The sequence below is a fragment of the Scyliorhinus torazame genome, chromosome 2 (assembly GCF_047496885.1).
Source record: "Scyliorhinus torazame isolate Kashiwa2021f chromosome 2, sScyTor2.1, whole genome shotgun sequence".
Taxonomy (NCBI): Eukaryota; Metazoa; Chordata; class Chondrichthyes; order Carcharhiniformes; family Scyliorhinidae; genus Scyliorhinus; species Scyliorhinus torazame.
In genome coordinates, this window is record NC_092708.1 from 246,977,941 (window position 1) to 246,998,213 (window position 20,273).

The following is a 20,273-nucleotide window of genomic DNA, read 5'->3' on the forward strand; positions in this document are numbered from 1 at the left end:
GATTGTCCTCCTAATTTAACCTTGTAAGGCCTGGTTTCAGTCTCACACTACAGGCAGAATTTAATGTTTGCAATGGGGATCTCGCATCATGTCCCTTAGTGTAGGCCCATCTGTTCCCATCAGGCAGTTATGTGGCCAAATTTAAGCTTTCCCTATGGATTACAGATCCTACAAGTGGAAATTCAACCCCCTCCATCCCTCCCCCTGTGAGCTGCCGACCAATCAGCAGGAAAGGTGGCTGCTGCCATAATGCTCCCAACAGAGGCCCAGGATCAAAGAATGACCCAATGCCAAAGGTAAGTTAAGGTGGGAGAGGGGGCCTCCTCACCTCTTGCAGATGCTGGGTCCCTCTTTCAGGCACTGAGTGCCTGACAACGAGAGACACCCACCTGAAGCACGCAAGCAAACTCAACAGGATTTGTCTTTTGGGCTTCCCATTGGCAACTCCTCGGCAGCAGGATGAGGCCCCGAAGTGAGAATTAATATCCCACTTAAGGGCCTCAGTCAATGCGTTGGTAGGAAGGCCGTCCACAAGCCATCCCACCCAGGATTTAATTAGTCAGAGCTAGGTAGGTGCTGGAAACTCACTGGTGGGGGGCATTAAATTCGACCCTACCAGTTCTTTCTCAAATCCTGTTTTACTTCAACACTTGCAACTTCACCACTGACTTTTCCCTTTGTCAAGATGTTCGCTCAAGGTGAGCAGTGAGTGTGCCAGTTTACAAGGTAAAATCATAAAGTATTCAGACTAGATCTTCAATTCGGTTCAGCTCAATTATTTGCATCAATAATTTTTTCTGCTTCTTAAATTGCTCACCTAAAACTAACATGTTGATAAAGGTTGCAGTGGAGCAGTCTCAAATATTTACTTTACTGTTCTTTAATTTATTTTACTTTATAATATTGGTAGAGCTCGCTTTCCCTATGGATTACACTGGGCAGAGTTCCCAGAGGAGCTATAAGCAGGCGGCACAACCATGCAACGATTGTCTACTTCACTCCAGACATTGTACTGGTACTGCACCAGTGCCAGCAATGAACAGCAGCACAACATAGCTTAGGCAAATTAAGTTGCTGGAGATTGAATTGGCATTTAAACAGATAAGTGATATCATGTGGTGTTTTAAAGGTTACAGGATACAAAAGGGTGGATACAAAGAAAGGACTTCCACTCATGGGGGAATAACGAATGAGATGACACAACCTTGTCAAATGTGAGGCTACCGGACCTCAACGTTTGTTAGGATACTGGACGAGAACCCCAAAACAATTTTGTTTAATTTGTAAAACTGTGAGGAAAGGATACTTCACTCCAGGAGTGATGACTTTGACCAACAGCTATCATTTATGTTAAAACAAACTTTAAACACAGAATTAACCACATTAACATCAAAGAAATAGCTTTACAATGATCAGTTAAACAATTATAGCTTTACAATGATCAGTTAAACAGTTTTTAAATAAAAGGTGAAAACTTGGTAATTTACTGATTACACCTACCACTAATTCCAATTAAACAACCCAATACAGTTCAAATGCCACTGATAAGTAAAATTGACAGAACAGGTTTCCTTACTTAGCTGTGTGGAGACCTTTGGAGAGTGTTCCTTTCAAGAGCAGATCAAGTACACGTCTGCTCAACCTAACAGCATTTGGCAAAACAGCTGTTCAACTTAAAATCCTATAACAGATTGGAAAACTACAGTCTGTATGCCACTAAGTTCTTTGACCTGCTTCTCTAGGACTAAACAGCACTCCCTCATAAATTACTTACACTCCAGGGAATCTCCAACAATCAAAACACAATTCCATTAGACCTTTATCTGTAACCAAGTAAGTCGTTAAAATCAATAATCACTCTTTTACAACTCCTTTACTACATCTTTAGCAGACACATAGTCCGCATCAAGCCCTGTTCATCCATCACCCCTGTGCTCATTGACCTACCATTGGCTCCCATTTAAGCAATGCCTCAATCTTAAAATTCTCATAATTGTTTTCAAATCTTGCCATTGCTTCATCACTCCCTATCTTTGTCATTTCCTCCAACCCACAACCCTCGGAGATATCTACGCTCATCTCATTTTGGCATCTTGAGCATCCCCCATTTTAATTGCTCCACAATTGGTGGCTGTCTCTTCAGTTCCCTCGGCTCTCTCGAATTCACTCCCTATCCCCCCACACCCTATACCTCTCTTCCTTTAAGACACTTCATAAAACCTATCCCTTCAGTCAGGCTTTTGGACATCTGACCTAATGCCACTTGTATGGATTGGTGACACATTTTGCTTATAATACTCTGAAGTGCCTTGGGATGTTTTATTACATTAAAGGTATTCTACAAATATATATGACAATATTCTTTTCTGTCGTTTCATTTTTAAAGTTGTGTAAGCTCATTAATTAACCTTGTTTGATAGTATGCTTTCTGTGGGCAATCGGAAGCTTGGAAGAAAAACAATGCTTTTGCAAGTTTTGGCATGTTCAATTTGAAAGGATTGGTGCCAGGCCCATAAATAGCATTCCAGAACCTTTAATAAAGAGTTTGAATGTATTTTGGTTAACCCTGTGATTATATAGTGCATGTTTTGTAATATTTGGCTGGAGCAAAAGACCCCGTTCTTTACATTGGGGATTGTTTACAGCTTGATGGTATATTTCAGCTTGGGCGTTCAGGTTCCCATGAGGTGGATCATCGCCAATATCAACAATGGAAAAATTTTGGCTATCACTATGATATCACTGCACTGCAATGCTAGGCGTTTTGTTGTGTCTTCACTGAACCACTGGAAAAACGTTTTCCAAATCATTTTTTATGCAAATTTTTAATGCAAATAATCTTTAAATTACAAATTTAAAAATCCCAATTCAGATGCCATAAATGACCAACAATAAAGCTTCCAAACATAAACACATGGTGAGCAGTAAAATATAATATCTCCATAAAGAGGCTTGGATGATGCAGTTGATCAGCACATTTTTACTTCACCGCTGAGTTCAAATTCAGCCCAGGTTGATTTACTGAAAGCCTCTGCTCTCTGAAAGCTTTTACAGTATCAATTGAAATGAATTTGAACAATTCAAGTGCAATTTCTAGTCAGAATTGCAGTTGGTGTAGTATTGATAGCTAACCTCGGTTTGCAAAGATTACTGGTGCAAGAAATGAGAAAATTAGATTGAACTGTGCTTTTGTGATATAGGGGCTAAGAAGCATTTGAGGAGGGGAATAAAGACAGTTTTATTCTGTTCCATACTGTATCCAGTCATACAATTCTCATTGTTGAAACAAGTTGCCTGGTTAGAGTACAATAGCATTATGGTCATATGAATGGACTAGTAATCCAGTCACGCCTGGACCAATAATGTGGAGACAGTTAATACCCAACACAGCAACTGGGAAGTGAGGACAAGGGCATTGGGAGGAAGGGGAAAGGGTGAGGACGGAAGTGGGTCAGACACTGAGGGAGTGAGGGCCCTGTCAACCACAGTAATAATAATCTTTATTAGTCTTTATTAGTGTCACAAGTAGGCTAACATTAACATTGCAATGAAGTTACTGTGAAAGTCCTCTAGTCGCCACACTCTGGCACCTGTTCGAGTACACCGAGGGATAATTTAGAATGTCCAATTCACCTAACAAACACGTCTTTTGGGACTTTGTGGGATGAAACCGGAGCGTCCGGAGTAAACCCACGCAGACACCGCGTGAACGTGCAGACTCCGCACAGACAGTGACCCAAGCTGAGAATCGAACCTGGGACCCTGGCACTGTGAAGCAATAGTACTAACCGCTGCTACCGTGCGGGGATGGTATTTCTCCGCTGAGGAAAAAGGAAGACGGGTCTGCTTGGGTTTCCTCCAGGTGCTCCGATTACCTCCCACAAGTCCCGAAAGACTTGCTGTTAGGTAATTTGGACATTCTGAATTCTCCTTCTGTTTCCCAGAATGTGGCGACTAGGGGCCTTTCACAGTAACTTCATTTCAGTGTTAATGTAAGCCTACTTGTGACGATAAAGATTATTTTTTTAAAAGCCCATTTTGAAAGGTAGCAGCATTGGAACAGACTGGTGGAGACGGAGAGCCTTGGAGAATGGAATGGGGTCCATCCAGGAAGCTGGGTGTGAGGAGTTGTAGTTGAGGTAGCTGTGGGAATCAGGTTTATAATGGATATTGGTAGACAGTCTATCACCAGAAATGGAGACAGAAGTCAAGGAAGGGAGGGAAGTGACAGAGATTGCCATATGAAGGTGAGAGAGGGGTGGAAATTATAAGTCGCATTGATTCATTTTTCCAGGTCTAGACAAGAGTACAAAGTGGCACTGATAACTATCATTAATGTACTGCAAAAAGAGTTGTGGGAGGGAGCCTGAGTAGAACTGGCAAAATGAATGTTCCACATACCCCACAAAAAGGCAGATATAACCAGGGCTCGTGGGTGCCCATAGCGTAATCCTAGTGTCAGGATCATTATCAGTGGTGGAACGCTGTATCCTGGTGATTAAAAAGGTTGTAATGATAGAATCATTACAAATTTAAAGCGCTTTCAAAAACTCGAGACAAGCCTGCTATTCGATGCATTTAATGTTTTTTTAATGTTTTGTAGGCTCGGATGACAACAATTTGAATTCCATCTTCTACGAGCATTTGACGAGATCTCTGCAGCACAGCCTCTGTGGGGATTTGATGTTGGGACGCTGGGGCAACTTCAATACTGGGGATTGCTTCATTCTCGCCTCCGACTACCTCAATGCACTGGTTCACCTTATAGAAATAGGAAATGGCTTAGTCACCTACCAGCTCCGGGGCCTGGAGTTCAGAGGTGAGGACCTTTGCATTTCATTTAATGCAAGTCAAAAATGTTTTCAATTTGTTTGATTCTAAGGCTTTCTGTCTCATTTTAAAACTTGGCATACATAAATCCGTTCTATTCATTTATCCTTTTTTCTTTGAACTGTCTACTTTGTATGAAATGAATATTGCAATTTTGATATTGACCTTGAGGAAAACAATTCTTTGTGAATGGGGCAAAGTGGCCATTCCTTTCTGTTCTCGAATTTTTCTTGGATCTTTTCAACCGGCTGTAATGGGTACAGTTCTGTCAATTATGAGGCCCCCTCTGGTACCAGTGACCGTTAATCTTGTGTGAGATCAAATAGAATCATAGAATTCCTACAATGCAGAAGAAGGCCATTAGGCACATTGAGTCTGCACCGACCCTTGCTCCAATAGGGAACCCTACCTAGGCCCAATCCCCCGCTCCTATCCCCGTAACCCCACCGAGCTTTTAGGTGATATTAGCATGGCCAATTCACCTAACCTGCACATCTTTGGACTGTGGGAGGAAACCGGAGCACACAGAGGAAACCCACGCAGACGAGAAGAGAAAATGCAAACTCCACACAGACCGCCACCTGAGGCCGGAATTGAACCTAGGTCCCTGGCACTGTGATGCAACAGTGTAGCCACTGTGCTGCCCATCCAAGTCCCTGAGTGCTGCTCAATAAGGGGGAGAGGAGGGAGTAATCATAGTTGAGACCGATCTTGACTATATCTCTCTATTTTTCAAACACATATCTGCACATGTGCATGCAAAAATGTACACATACTTTCTATCTTGGAGTAACTGAATAACAATTAAGACTGGTAACCCTGACTGCCTGTTTCACACCATATGCGCACACAATTTGTGGAGCTGGAAACCAATTGTGTTGCCCTTAGAAGATGGAGGGTGAAATCATAGAGGATGAAAGTCGTTTGGTGCAAAGTGTGTGAGGGACGTGTTGAAGATATTTTGGTTGTAAACCTTTATTGTACTTTGGAGGGTGTTACAGAACAATGGTTTTGAAAGAGGTGAGGGAGTGGAACAAGGTGAGAGGCTCCGGGGCAAGCGATGTGAGGAAAAAGTGTCAGAGGAATAGAGGGTCAAGCCAAGGTGTCAACGGGGCAGCACGGTAGCACAAGTGAATAGCACTGTAGCTTCACAACGCCAGGGTCCCAGGTTCGTTTCCCCGCTCGGTCACTGTCTGTGCGGAGTCTGCCCGTTCTCCCCGTGTCTGTGTGGGTTTCCTCCGGGTACTCCGGTTTCCTCCCACAGTCCAAAGACGTGCAGGTTAGGTGGTTTGGCCATGATAAGTTGCCCGTAGTGAGCAATAAGGTTAGATGGGGTTATTGGGTTACGGGGATAGGGTGGAAGTGAAGGCTTAAGTGGGTCAGTGCAGTCTTGATGGGCTGAATGGCCTCCTTCTGCACTGTATGTTCTATCTGGTGATAATCACCACTGTGACAGTCTTGCCAGGGCAAGTGATGGAAGATGTTGCCAGGTGGGACGACTTCGATAAGGGGGAAGGTGTCATCACCCCTCCACCAATGCATTGTGTTTACTTTTTCTGTCCGGTTTTATCTCTCCTTTAATTCCATCTGTATTTCCCAGTTTTTTATTTCACTTGCTGCTGTGTTAAAATCTAGTTTATATTTCCTGTGTCATGCTTTCTGGTTTAGACTCCACGTGTTGCAGTGAGGATTCTCCAACAGCCTTACTGTTAATCTGGTTTTTGCAGAGGGTACCGTGCTGCAAAAGATGCCAGAATAGAGGAAATATCTGCTGACAAATGTGTGAAAACTCTATGAGCAGCTGTCGCGACGGCCATCCTTTTGTTGCTAAAAGCATAATCCAGGCAGTTCTGTGTTAATATCTCTGGAGAGGGGCTTGAATCCACATCCAGAATCCATGCTAGATCCAGCCTGACAGAGTAAATCATGTCAACTAGCAAAATAAATAACTTTTTTGCAAACAAGTATGTAAAGCTACAGTTGTAATGCTTGGAATGAATAAGACAGCATCGCGCCAATCAGAGCACAAATTGTCAGGTTCAGTTCCAGGTTACCTCATTTCAGCTTGAGTAATTGGCTTCAAGAAAAGGTAAGGGGATAGTCGGCTAGGGCTAATAATTTCTATCCAGTGATTCTTTAAAGCAAGTATGTGTCTTGTCATTGGGTAGGGATTGAAGCAAGTTTGGTTTTAATGCCCATCACCTAGTAAAAGAGTGTTGAAAGTCCCAAGTGCAGAATAGCCACCTAAGCATGGAACACTGTCCGGTTCCCTTTAGCCTTCGGAAAAGATGGACAGAGGTGAAAACTACACTCTTGAGTTTAGGCCTTTTCTTAATTATTTTTAATGATATAATTACAACCTTGATTGTCCCTCTTTCGTTGCAGGCACGTACTGTCAACAGCGGGAGGTGGAAGCAATCACGGAAGGAGTTGAGGAAGATGAGGGATTCTGCTGTTGCGAACCAGGTCACATTCCTCACATGTTGTCTTTTAATGCTGCTTTCGGTCAGCGCTGGCTCGCTTGGGAGGTTCTGGTCACCAAGTATGTACTAGAGGGCTACAGCATTACGGACAACAGTGCTGCATCCATGCTGCAGGTGTTTGACCTGCGAAAGATCCTCACAACTTACTATGTGAAGGTAAATTTTTTCTCACATTCTGCAGATAGTTGCCTCGGCTACATTAATGTCTGATTGAATGGCTTAACACATAATATTATCCCTTTAAAGCAAGTATGTGTCTTGTCATTGGGTAGGGATTGAAGCAAGGTTGGTTTTAATGCCCATCACCTAGTTAGAGAGTGTTGAAAGTCCCAAGTGCAGAATAGCTACCTAAGCATGGAACACTGTCCCGTTCCCTTTAGCCTTCAGAAAAGATGGACAGAGGTGAAAACTACACTCTTGAGTTGAGGCCTTTCCTTAATTATTTTTAGTGATATAATTACAACCTTGCTAGTCAATAGTATGTAGAAGCCACAAAAAAACACCTTTTGGAGTTCCTATACTTTATGGGATTTTCTGCTGGAATGTAGGATGGGGGACTAAAATCCTGCATCTGTGGAATTTGGTGCCCAAAAAGCCAACTAAATTTAGACCATGATCGGAATTCTCCGGCTGTTGGGATTCACTGTTCTCGCCAGCAGTACATTCATGCCTGTGGGTTTCCCGGCGGCATGGGGTGGCTTCAATTGGAAATCCCATTGACAAGTAACGGGAGTGGAGAATCCCGCCGTTGGCGAGTGGCTCGTCGCCAAGAAACACGCAGCTGGGGGACCAAAGAATCCACCCCAAAGGCGAGATTCTCCGACCCCCCCCCGCCGAGTCGGAGAATCGCCGGGGGCTGGCGTGAATCCCACCCCCGCCGGTTGCCGAATTCTCCGGCACCGGAGATTCGGTGGGGGCGGGAATCGCGCCGTGCTGGTTGGCGGGCCGCATCCCCCGCGATTCTCTGGCCCGGATGGGCCGAATTCCCGCTGCTAGGATGCTTGTCCCGCCGGCGTGGATTAAACCACCTCTCTTACCGGCGGGACAAGGCGGCTCCGGGGTCCTGGGGGGGGGGGGGGGGGCGCAGGGCGATCTGGCCTGCGATCGGGGCCCACTGATCCGCGGGCGGGCCTGTGCCGTGGGGGCACTCTTTTCCTTCCGCCTTCGCCACGGTCTCCACCATGGCGGAGGCGGAAGAGACTCCCTCCACAGCGCATGCGTGGGGAGGCCGTGAGCGGCCGCTAACGCTCCTGCGCATGCGCCGCCAGGCAATGTCATTTCCGCGCCAGCTGGCGGGGCACCAAAGGCCTTTTCCGCCAGCTGGCGGGGCGGAAATCAGTCCGGCGCAGACCTAGCCCCTCAAGGTTAGGGCTGGGCCCCCCAAGAGGCGGAGGATTCCGCACCTTTGGGGCGGCACGATGCCCGACTGATTTGCGCCATTTGTGGCGCCGGTCGGCGGACATCGCGCCGATAACGGAGAATTTCACCCCATATCTTTCACATGTGCTACTTATCTCTTGGTTCAAAAAACCAAGGCAACTTCAACACTCGAACAATTCTGTAATGTCAGCGGCCCAGAGATTTATTCTGCATTACACCATGCTCTACTGAATCCTGGATCAGCTTGATGCTGATGCTAAGTGACAGTGGGAAAGTGTTGAAATTTCTTTCTTATTGACCACTAAAAGAATTTTCCAAATAAAATAATAAAAATGTTGTAATAACTTCAAGAATTGGTTCCACCAGTTAACTTATAAAAACACGATTTATTACAACTGTGAACAAATATTTGCAGCGTGCTTAAAAACGGTCTTTACATACTCAGTTCGAGGGCCCAACTGCTGGGATACATCCCAACATGCCCCAGTGAAATCCAAACTCTGTCCCTGATTGGACTAGTGGGTTGCATGATTCCTCCCTCCAAGAACATCCCTTAAAGGAGCTAGCAACTACAAATGTAATAGAAGCAATGAGAGTAAATAGTGAATTTTTAGATATTTAATATAATCTTACGTCGGTTAGCTCAGTTGACTGGATAGCTGGTTTATGATGTGGAGTGACGCCAACAGCGTGTGTTCAATTCCCATACCGGCTGAGATTATTCATGAAGGCCCTGCTTCTCAACCTTGCCCCTCACCTCAGGTGTGACCCTCAGGTAAAATCACCACCAGTCAGCTCTCAAACGGGAGTGCTTCCTTGAGTACTGATTTTCTTGGTTTGTTTCCCTAGTGTGAAAATATGCAGTAAAAAAATGAAATGACATAATTTCTGAGCAATTGTGTCAGGAGATGGAAACTTTGTAACCTATATTTTGTTTTAGCAATTACTTTTACATTTTGTTTGCATTCAGGAACAGAATTATAATTTGCTGTTGCAGTGTCAATACAGCTCTGCTGAGCAGTAGGGTGTGTGCCAAGTCAACTGGTTCTCCATTTACTGGGTTCATAAGTTCAGCTGTGCTACTGTGAAGGAGCACCAAGAAGAGGCCAAGCACTCATCTCAGAAATTTGTCCCTCAGGCCATATTCACCCTCTTGCTGTTGACAATTTGCAGAGACTTGAGTGAAGGTTGAACCAGCCAGTGGGTTGGATAACGAGAACCATCTGGGAAAGAAGGGGAGAAAATAATTTCAAAGCTAGGGCAAGCCCAAAAAGATATTGCTGAGTTTGTGTGGAATGAATGGTTTTTTTTTTAAATAAAAGGGCTGAAATAAGCCTTTTATTTTATATGTTTTAAAAAATCTGTTTTTGGCACAGTTTGTATTGGCCATAAATATATTTGTGGCCAGTGCAATACTTAGGGCAGCATGGTAGCATAGTGGTTAGCACAATTGCTTCACAGCTCCAGGGTCCCAGGTTTGATTCTGACTTGGGTCACTGTCTGTGCGGAGTCTGCACGTTCTCCCCGTGTCTGCGTGGGTTTCTTCCGGGTGCTCCGGTTTCCTCCCACAGGCCAAAGATGTGCAGGTTAGGTGGATTGGCCATTATAAATTGCCCTTAGTGCCCAAAAGATTAGGTGGGTTTTCGGGGAAAGGATGGAGGTCTGGCCTTAAGTGGGGTGCTCTTTCCAAGGGCCGGTGCAGACTCGATGGGCCGAATGGCCTCCTTCTGCAATGTAAATTCTATGATATGATTCTATTATTCAATGATTCTATTGAAGACAAGGATATCAAATCCAATAACTTATTTCTCTTCAGATGAGAAAAGGGATGTTGTATTTATCTGAATCAGCCACAACATTTATAGCTAACACTTCAGTTACACAAACTTGAGATTATCCATTATATCCTGATTGAACAGAAAAAAATGACATCATCTTACACCATCACCCCTTGTGCAAAGTTTCCCACCAAGAAAAAAATCTATTGTTAGTGCCAAAATACCAGAGAAGCATTTTCACTTGCTTTCCTCTTTAAAACTCATTAAAACAAAGATTCAGCTACACTCAATGGCCTCAATGAAATGTCAGTGCCTCAACACAACAATGCCACATTCGTGTTCATTTTAAACTGTTGGTTTCAGTTAAACGTGACAACTTTCTCCACAGCCACAGGTTCCTTTGATGTTAGGATTGTGGAATACAAATTCACCAGCAAGCTTATTTTCAGTATAGTGCATTTCTGTTCCTAAAAGTGTCAACTGTGCCTTCTTTTCAAAGAATATTCGAACACCATCCTGGATTACTTCTTCATCTGATTCTCTTTTCTCTTTTGTGTATTCTAAAGTATAAGACAGACTATTGCATCCTCTAGTTCGAACTCCTGCCGAAGCAGCTGTTTAATTTTATTAACAGCTAAAGGAGTCAAAATAAGCTCTGCTCTGGTGGGAATCAGCCGTCTCCTGGCACTGACAGCTCTAACAGAGGCTCTCAATATGGAGCCGGACATATTGTCGAGAGTGCGTGTGGAATGAATATGATGTCGAACTTGCTGATGTCAAGAATGACCAGGTTAATGTAATTAAGGATAGACATATGGACGGTAAGGGAATAGTGTAGATGGGCTTTAGAGTGGTTTCACAGGTCGGGGCAACATCGAGGGCCGAAGGGCCTGTACTGAGCTGTAATGTTCTATGTAAGTTCAAGGGAATGTTATTTGTAGGAAAGGTTACTCATATATAATTTTTATTGTCTTCATTCTCTCTCTCTTCATGTACACACCCAGAGTATTTTATTCTATGTAACAAGTTCTCCCAAGCTAGAGGAATGGCTTGCCAATGAAACCATGCAGGATGGGCTTCGAGCATGTACCAGCCAAAATTATGTGGATGTGGATCCCACCTTTAATCCGAACATCGATGAGGACTATGATCACAGATTGGCTGGAGTATCAAGAGAGAGTTTCTGTGGGGTTTATCTCAATTGGATCCAGTACTGTGCCTCTCGAAGAGAAAAGGTATTAGAAGCAGCATCTGGTGTGTTATGGAAATAGATCCAATAGTAGCTTTCAAAAGAAAATTCAATTAATACTTGAAGGAGAAAAAATTGCAGGTACATGGGGACATAACCAGGGATTGGGAGTAAATAGATTTCTCTTTGAAGGAACAGCGTAGACTTAGTGGGCCAAATAGCCTCCTTCAGGCTGTACAATGCTATCATTTTATATTCGCTGGACACAAGGTCACATCTCATATGATTCTCTACTATATGCCTAGTCAATTCCTTCATGTGTATGATCCACTGGATAAGCCACAGTACATACTAACCATAGCAGAGCAGTGTACAAAGTGTGAGGTGGTTATAGATCTTCAAATCTATTTCTAAGTCCGAGTGCAAATTATACTTCCCTCCAGACGATTGTTCAGTCAATTTAAAAATGTTTCTCGTCAGCAGAAGTGCAAGATGGCATGATCATTTCATGATTAGAAATGTTCCGAAGTGACTAAATTGACCTCTGTTACATCAATATCGGAATCATTTTCCGAAGACTTGAGTTTTACACCCAGTGGCGTTTTGAACTCAACGTGAATTCATTAGATGAGTTTCAACACCCAAAACAAATTTCTAGTTCAGCTGGTTTGGGATGTATCTTGTGTGCAGAAACTAGTAGACCTGCACCATAGTAGTGGATCTCGAATTTGGTTGATTACTGCGGGAAATATTATATTATATGATTGCAGCATACAGAATCCATTGGCCAGCATGTGTGACTAATAGGGAAATTTAAAAAACTATGTTTTTCCTGAAGTCTTTGTGAACTGTATTTGTTTCATCTTGCCATCTTAAGATTAAGAGATGTTTCTATAAAATTTACAAAATGGCTCCAAAAATAACAGTTCTTAAGCTAAAGTACAGATATAAAACGGAATAGGAAGGTTCAAAGCTTTACTTTCATTACTTTATAGAAAATATGTAGGTAGGTAGTTGTGCAACATTATGTTAAGCAACATAAAACCAGTGCAATACATACAGTATTGATATGCATATTTTAGTTTTAAATTGCCTTTTAATAATTTCATGAGGGAGTCTGCATGTTCCAGCAGGATGTAGCTCAAAATTGGACTCCCTGTTGTGAGACTGAAATGTAATTCTACCTTTTCTTTTCACCTCATGTTAATGATTCCTGATGATTAAAAAGCTCCATGCTGATAGAGTTAACTAGCTGAATGAGGCAGTGATGGGCTGAATTTATAAAATGCACATTCTGATGGTTTTTTTGTTTTTAAATTTCAGCCTTTATCTTCAGACCGAGAACCTGCATTGGTGATTCTGTGCTATGGGCTCAGTGTGCTGGGCAGGAGAGCTCTTGGAACAGCTTCCCATCACATGTCCAGGTACTCACTCAGTTTGACCAATGAAAGAATATTAGATTGCACGTCAGTGCTGGGATTATGCCAACAAAATGCATTGTTCTGTATTCAGGATTTTAAAAAAGTTGATACTTTAATTACTGGAGATTTAAAGCACTTGCATCAGATAGTAGCTGTGCTGATAAATATTTGATCAGGTTCACCAACCAGCAGGGTTATAACTTTTAGTAACTATTCCTTGGCTTGTTTACAAATGTGGTAATTAGGAATCAAGACAGTCACGTGAACTACTAATAAATTTCAGATATTAAAACAAGTTAAAGGAGAGATAGCAGAGGTTCAATTACATATAAATGACAATTCATTAGAAGAGAATCCAAGCCAGAGGACTGGCAGTCTGCCAATGTTGTTCCTATATTTAAAAACGGAGATAGAATAAGTCCAGGAAATTATAGATCAGTTAGCTTGAAGTCAGCGGTAGGAAAGATAATGAGATAGTTAATCAAAGATGCAAAGAAAAAACATGTGAAAATGAAACTATAATTTATTTTTTATACATTTAGAGTACTCAATTATTTCTTTCCAATTCAGGGGCAATTTAGTGTGGCCAATCCATCTACCCTGCACATCTTTGGGCTGTGGGAGTGAGACCCACGCAAACACAGGGCGAATGTGCAAACTCCACACGGACAGTGACCCATGGCCGGGATCGAACCCAGGTCCTCAGCGCCGTGAGGCAGCAGTGCTAGCCACCGTGCCAGCTCCAAAATGAAACTATAATAGAGTCGGCGGCATGAATTTTTTAAGGAAGGATCATGCTCTATCAAACTTATTGATTTATTTTGAGAAGTAACAGAAAACATACACAGGCAGCAATATATTTGTATTTTGAAAAAGCCTTCGATGAGATGCCACATTGTAGACTTACTATTAAGGTCAGAGCATGTGAGGTCAGGAAACAGGAGGCAGACTGGTTTACTTGTAGCATGATGGATTCTGTGGATAACGACTCAGAAGATCAAATGATGGGAAGCGGTGTTCCACAGGGAACCATTGTTCTTCACCATTTATATTAACGATTTGGACTCTGGAATCAAAAATGCAATTTAAGAATTTGCGGGAAAACATGAAATATAAGAAATAGGAGCAAGAGTAGATCATTTGACCCCTCAAGCTTACTTTGCCATTCAAGAAGATTTGATGGCTGACCTGTGAGCGGATTGTTATTTTAACACCACATTCCTGACTTCTCACGCACTCCCCCACCCCTTCCCACGCTGTAACTCTCGGCTCCCTTGTGGATCAAAAATCTATTTATCTCAACCTTTAATGGGTTCAATGATTCAACCTCCATTGCTCTTTGGGGTAGAGAATTCCAAAGATTTATAACCCTCTAGAAGAAGAAATTCCTCCTCATTTAAAAAAAAAAAAAAAAACAATTTAGAGTACCCAATTCATTTTTTCCAATTAAGGGGCAAGTTAGTATGGCTAATTCACCTACCCTGCACATCTTTGGGTTGTGGGGGCGAAACCCATTCAAACACAGGGAGAATGTGCAAACTCCACACGGACAGTGACCCAGAGCCGGGATCGAACTGGGACCTCGGTGTCGTGAGACTGCAGTGCTAACCACTGCGCCACCGTGCTGCCCCTCCTTCTCATTTCTATCTGAAATGGAGTCCTATTATTTTGAATCTGTGCCTCAGTTCTCGATATCCCCACAACGGGAAAAAGCCTTTCAGCGTCTACCCAGTCAAGACCCCTCAAGATTTTACATGTTTCAAATTAAATTCCAGTGAAGATAAGCCCAACCTACTTGAACTTTCCTCAAGATAAACCTCTATTTGATCGCAGGAATCCATACCTAGTGAAACTTTCTTTGAAATCCATCCAATGCAAGTATATCCCTCTTCAAAAAAGGAGACCAAAACTTGATGCAATATTCTAGGTGTAACTTCACCAAAACCCTGTAAGGTTGTACATTACTTCCCTACATTCATACTCAATCTCCCTAGCAATAAAGGCAAACATTCCATTTGCCTTTCTAATTACTTACTGTGTCTGGATGCTAACTTGTTATGATTTGTGTATGAGGACATTCAGATCCCTCTGTTCTGTAGAATCCTGCAGTCTCTCCATATAAATAATACTCCGTTTTTCTGTTCTTCCCAACAAGGTGGACATCCTCACATTTCCTTCATTATACTCCATCTGCCAAAGTTTTGCCCATGCACGTAACCTATCTGTATCCCTTTCCAGACTCTTTGTGACCTCCTCACAACTTGCTTTCTTACCTATCTTTGTATCATCAGCAAATTTGGCTTCAGTGAACTCGGTCCATTCATCAAAGTCATTAATATAGTTGTAAATAATTGAAGTCCTACCATTGATCCCTGTGGCACTCTACTAGTTAACAGTTTGCTACCTGAAAATGACCCATTTTTCATGACACTCTGTTTTCTGTTCATTAGCCAATCTTCTACCCATGCTAATATTTTATCCGCAAACTACAAGCTCTTCTTATCTTGTGTAATACCACTTTATGTGGCACCTTTTGGATACCTTTTAGAAATCTAAATATACCGCAATTATTGGTTTCCCTTTATTCATCCTGTTTGCTACATCCTTAAAGAACTCTTTTTAAAAAAATGTATTCAATACAATTTCCATTTCAGAAAGTGAATGATACCAAGTTTTTGCTGATAAAACAGAATAATGCTTCAAAATACAGGAACATTTTAATAAATATGCAGAATGGGCTTGTAATTGGCAAATGAATTGAGTTTCAGGTGATATATGTTGGTGAGACAAATAAGGATGCCACATAAACCTGGACAATCGGGAATAGGATATTCGAGCAAAGGGATCTATAGGTAGAAATACACAAATCAATAAAAATAGGACCACGGGTAAATAAGGCTGTAAAAAATGGACAGAAGTCAATGCCAGATAAAAAATAAAACAAAGATTTAATGACTTTTATTGAAGTTCACACAAAAGGAACATTGGGAATATGCTCACTATTATTTCTTGCTTATCGTACATAGGGTTGTCTTAGATTAGAGTTTCTCTAGTGATTGGAATAGCGTCTCAGTTGAGATTTTTCTACTTTGGAGATTGATTCTATCACAAATTGTCAATGTACAGTCTCTTCCATGGGAACATTTCTGCAGGATTACCTGCAGGAAGTTAACAGAGGCACATATCGCTGTCTGCGACGAATAAGCTTATTTCTAACGAAACATACACTAAAATACTTATGTGAGGCTGGTCTTGGTATTGTGGAGGATTCAAGATTGAGTGCAAGTCTTGGAAGTTGAACCAAAATGTGGAGCTTCATTTGGAAGACGTTAACACTACAGGCTATGATGTTAGGCTGGCTGTTTTCCCACATAAACGACCAACATCATGCAATCGTTCTCTGAACGTTCTGTTCAGCTACAAGGCTGCTTGTGAGGAAACGCTAAAAACACTACGAATATACAACAGATATAACTTTACACATATTCATGTTGTCACTGTTGAATTTCTGCTGTATTTTAAAAGTCCACATCAAAGCAATTTACATAACCGATTGGTTCGTTTATCTCTCTTTTATGACCTGTGGTGGAAAAATAGTAATTTGAGATAGAAACACAATGTTACAATTGCCCACCAGATCTGTGAAATTTGTTAAGAGAAAGTATGGTTAATATAATCAGATTAATAGTCATCTGCAAGGATTTTGCTTGGGCTCCAAAAGAAAAGCACTTAGAAACATACAAAAACTAATTGTAGCACAGAAGGAGGCCATTAAGCCCATCACATCTGTGCTAGCCTCTGATGGATCAATTCACCTAGTGCCACTTCTTAGACATTGCCCCTGGAATTCGGAGAGCCTTTACATGCAGAAAAGGTGCATTCTAAATCTTTATAACTATTTTTCAATCCTGATGAACCTGCTTTGTTTTTGTTTCTTTTAATACTTGCCAAACTTTGCAACTTGACCTCGTCTGTTATCTCAACTGTGTTATCAGCAATAATTTTTGAAATATAAATATTCCCAAATACCTGTCCTTTACCTTCCATTTGTATTACTCTGCATTCAGTTATCAATCCACCCCTCTTCTCCCGCAAAGTCAGTATTGGTTAGTATAAGGCAGACGTATAGCTTCCTGGAGGAATGCAAGAGTAGTCTTGTTTTTATGGGCTCTGCACAAAGTTGAAGCTGAGATGAGGAGTTTAACAGGAAGGAGGAATTGAGTCACTCTTTGGTGCTGAATATATTGGTACTTCAATGCTTTGTAATTAAAACCTTAAAGTCTTGGGATTTATTGATGGTGAGCACTTTTTGCAGTTTATCTTTGACATGATTAATAGCTAACATGTTTCCTTTCAGTAATCTAGAGTCCTTTCTGTATGGCCTCCATGCGCTATTCAAGGGAGATTTTCGAATTTCCTCTGTGCGAGACGAGTGGATATTTGCTGATATGGAACTGCTGCGAAAAGTGGTAGTTCCTGGAATACGAATGTCCCTTAAACTTCATCAGGTAAAATAACCACTTTTGAGCTGTATAAAAAGTTTCCACCAGTTGTCCACAGACTGATTAGAATGCTGGGATTTAGTTATTTGGCAAATATAAAATGAGGAACCTGACAAATCACTAATATCTTCCTAGTTACTGAGGAACTGTCTGACGTTTTACCGCCTAATGGAGGTTTAGGGATGAATGATATCTAATACAGTTTATGCAGCATTTTTAAACTAACCGGTTCAGATTGAAATACACTTAATTTACTAAACCTTGATGAGTGTAACTTCAATCTGTTGAGTGAGTGAGTTAAATATTTCTTGCTGAATCAACAAGGAAGAAACCAGAGCACGGGCCATGTACTAAACACTATTTATTGGTTACAAATCTCAGTGGAAGCTAACATTAAGCATCGTGATGACAAAAGCACCGGGTTATAAATTGGTGAGATCACACAAACCGAACATTCAGCTGAATTCATCTGTGCTGGTGTTATATTCCATACGAGTCTCTCCCGAGAAGCGGCATGATGCTGTAATGGTTATCACTGCTGCCTCATGGCACCGAGGACCCTGGCTCGATCCTGGCCCCGTGTCTACCCTAAGATATGCAGGCTAGGTGGATTGGCCACGCTAAATTGCCACTTAATTGGGGGGGGAAAAGAATTGGGTGCTCAAAATATTTTTTTTTTAAATAAGTCTCTTCCCATTCCATGTGCCTCATCTCAACTTTTTAGCACCGTGTTCTATTTTCCTTTGTCCCATGTATTTGCCTAGTTTCCTTTTGAAAGCTTCTAAGCTTCTTGCTTCGACCTGGGCTAGTGAGTTCCACATTCTAACCACTGTGAGTAAATGCATTTCTTGTTTCCTTATTGAATTTATTAGCAACTAGCTTTCACTCATGGCCCCGAGTTTTGGATTATCCCACAAATTGAAGCAAGGTCTCCATATGACATTCAGAGTGGAAACAAGCTCATCCTCACTCGTGATGTGTTGGGATAATCTCCTTTATTTCTGGATCGCAGGCTTTAGCTCCTGGAGTGAAAATGAAATGAAAATCGCTTATTGTCACAAGTAGGCTTCAAATGAAGTTACTGTGAAAAGCCCCTAGTCGCCACATTCCGCCGCCTGTTCGGGGAGGCTGGTACAGGAATTGAACCGTGCTGCTGGCCTGCTTTAAGCCCATTTAGCCCAGTGTGCTAATCCAGCCCTAAAGTGTTAAGATGGTGAGCTTCACAGCAGAGTTTTGTGATCCACTTGCATATTTGGTTCAGATTGAACACAGCTTACGCACAAATGAGGTATCTGAGCTGCCTTCCTTGAGAAGGTGGATTTGAGCCTTTTCTTGAACTGCTGCAGTCCACTTTGTAAAGCTACTTCCTCAGTGCTGTTCGTCAGTAAATTGCAGGAATTTAATCCAGCAACAATGAAAACCGAAGCCAACCTGTTTGACAGCTGCCCTCCCACCGCCCCATTCTCATTAAAGTTTGAGGTTCACCGGGTGACCACCGTACCTCCCATAAGAGAGAATTGCTTCAGCCTGGTCTTTTACACGACTGTGCTGGGCCCCATCTTTGAGGATGTGGATAGTTCTGGAGTCTCCTGGATTTGACCCTGATTATCATTTGTTGGATGACTTTGTTCTGAGTGTAGCTTATTGCCTCTGCTATCTAGCATACATGTAAAGCCCATGTTGTACGTTACGGCTTCATTTTTAAAAGCTGTATTAATTAACTATTCATGTATAAGTACACAATTCTGCCGCTGAATTCCATACTGTATGGCTATCTGCAGTATGTTTCCCGTACTAATCTTGAAGGTAATTGTTCAGGCAGTTTTATGCAACATGGTTGCCATAATACAGTATTATAGTTTGAGATGATGTGTTTCTTTTGTATATTTGCTAATTGCTTGGCTAACCATTTTATGGATTAATAGCATAAGAATACTTGTAGTTGTATAGTTCTTTGACACATCAAAATTGCATAGTGCTTCAAACAGTGAACTCAAGAATGGGAGGTGGCCTTTCAACCCTTCAAATCCATCCTGCTATTTAGTTAGATCATGTCCGATCTGTATCTTGAACTCTTATCTACCTGCCTTAGTTCTGTAATACTCAGTGGGTGAGATTTGGCTGCACTAACCCTGTCTAAAACTAGAGGGCATAGGTTTAAGGTGAGAGGGGAGAGATTCAGAAGGGCCCAGAGGGGCAATTTCTTCACTCCGAGGGTAGTGAGTGTCTGGAATGGGCTGCCAGAGGTAGTAGTAGAGGCGGGTACAATGGTGTCTTTCAAAAAGCATTTAGATAGTTACATGGGTAAGATGGGTATAGAGGGTTATGGGCCAAGTGCGGGCAACTGGGACTAGCTTAATGGTAAAAACTGGGCGGCATGGACTGGTTGGGCCGAAGGGCCTGTTTCCATGCTGTAAACTTCTATGATTCTATTCACCGCGGGCGCAAATCCCATTATGGCCGTTAAATCTTCCGAGAGGGCCAAAACCGGATTTGCACTGAAAAGATCTTGGGTTGAGATTTTCCCAAAAAGGGCGTGAACATAATTTCCATTACAATGTGAATCAATTTAAATGTCGTTAAACGGCTTTACACTAAGGTCTCCCACCCCAAACCTGACGGTGTGATGTCATGTTGGAACAAATCACTACTGGTTTTCAAAAGCAGCCGTGATGACCACACTATGGGTG

At 42.1% G+C, this 20,273-nt stretch overlaps 1 protein-coding gene and 1 pseudogene across 5 annotated transcripts in view; one reads left to right on the forward strand and one right to left on the reverse strand.

The window, feature by feature from the left end:
- pcnx1 (pecanex 1) overlaps positions 1–20,273 on the forward strand; it is a 450,027-nt gene that overhangs the window by 364,634 nt on the left and 65,120 nt on the right. For all 5 annotated transcript variants that reach the window (XM_072486041.1, XM_072486049.1, XM_072486025.1 and 2 more), the window contains 5 exons: positions 4,604–4,819; positions 7,216–7,469; positions 11,476–11,706; positions 12,984–13,084; positions 17,439–17,589. In XM_072486041.1, the coding sequence (XP_072342142.1) occupies positions 4,604–4,819; positions 7,216–7,469; positions 11,476–11,706; positions 12,984–13,084; positions 17,439–17,589 (953 nt within the window). The remainder of the gene's footprint in view (positions 1–4,603; positions 4,820–7,215; positions 7,470–11,475; positions 11,707–12,983; positions 13,085–17,438; positions 17,590–20,273) is intronic.
- On the reverse strand, positions 10,771–11,199 carry LOC140407864 (iron-sulfur cluster assembly 1 homolog, mitochondrial pseudogene; annotated as a pseudogene).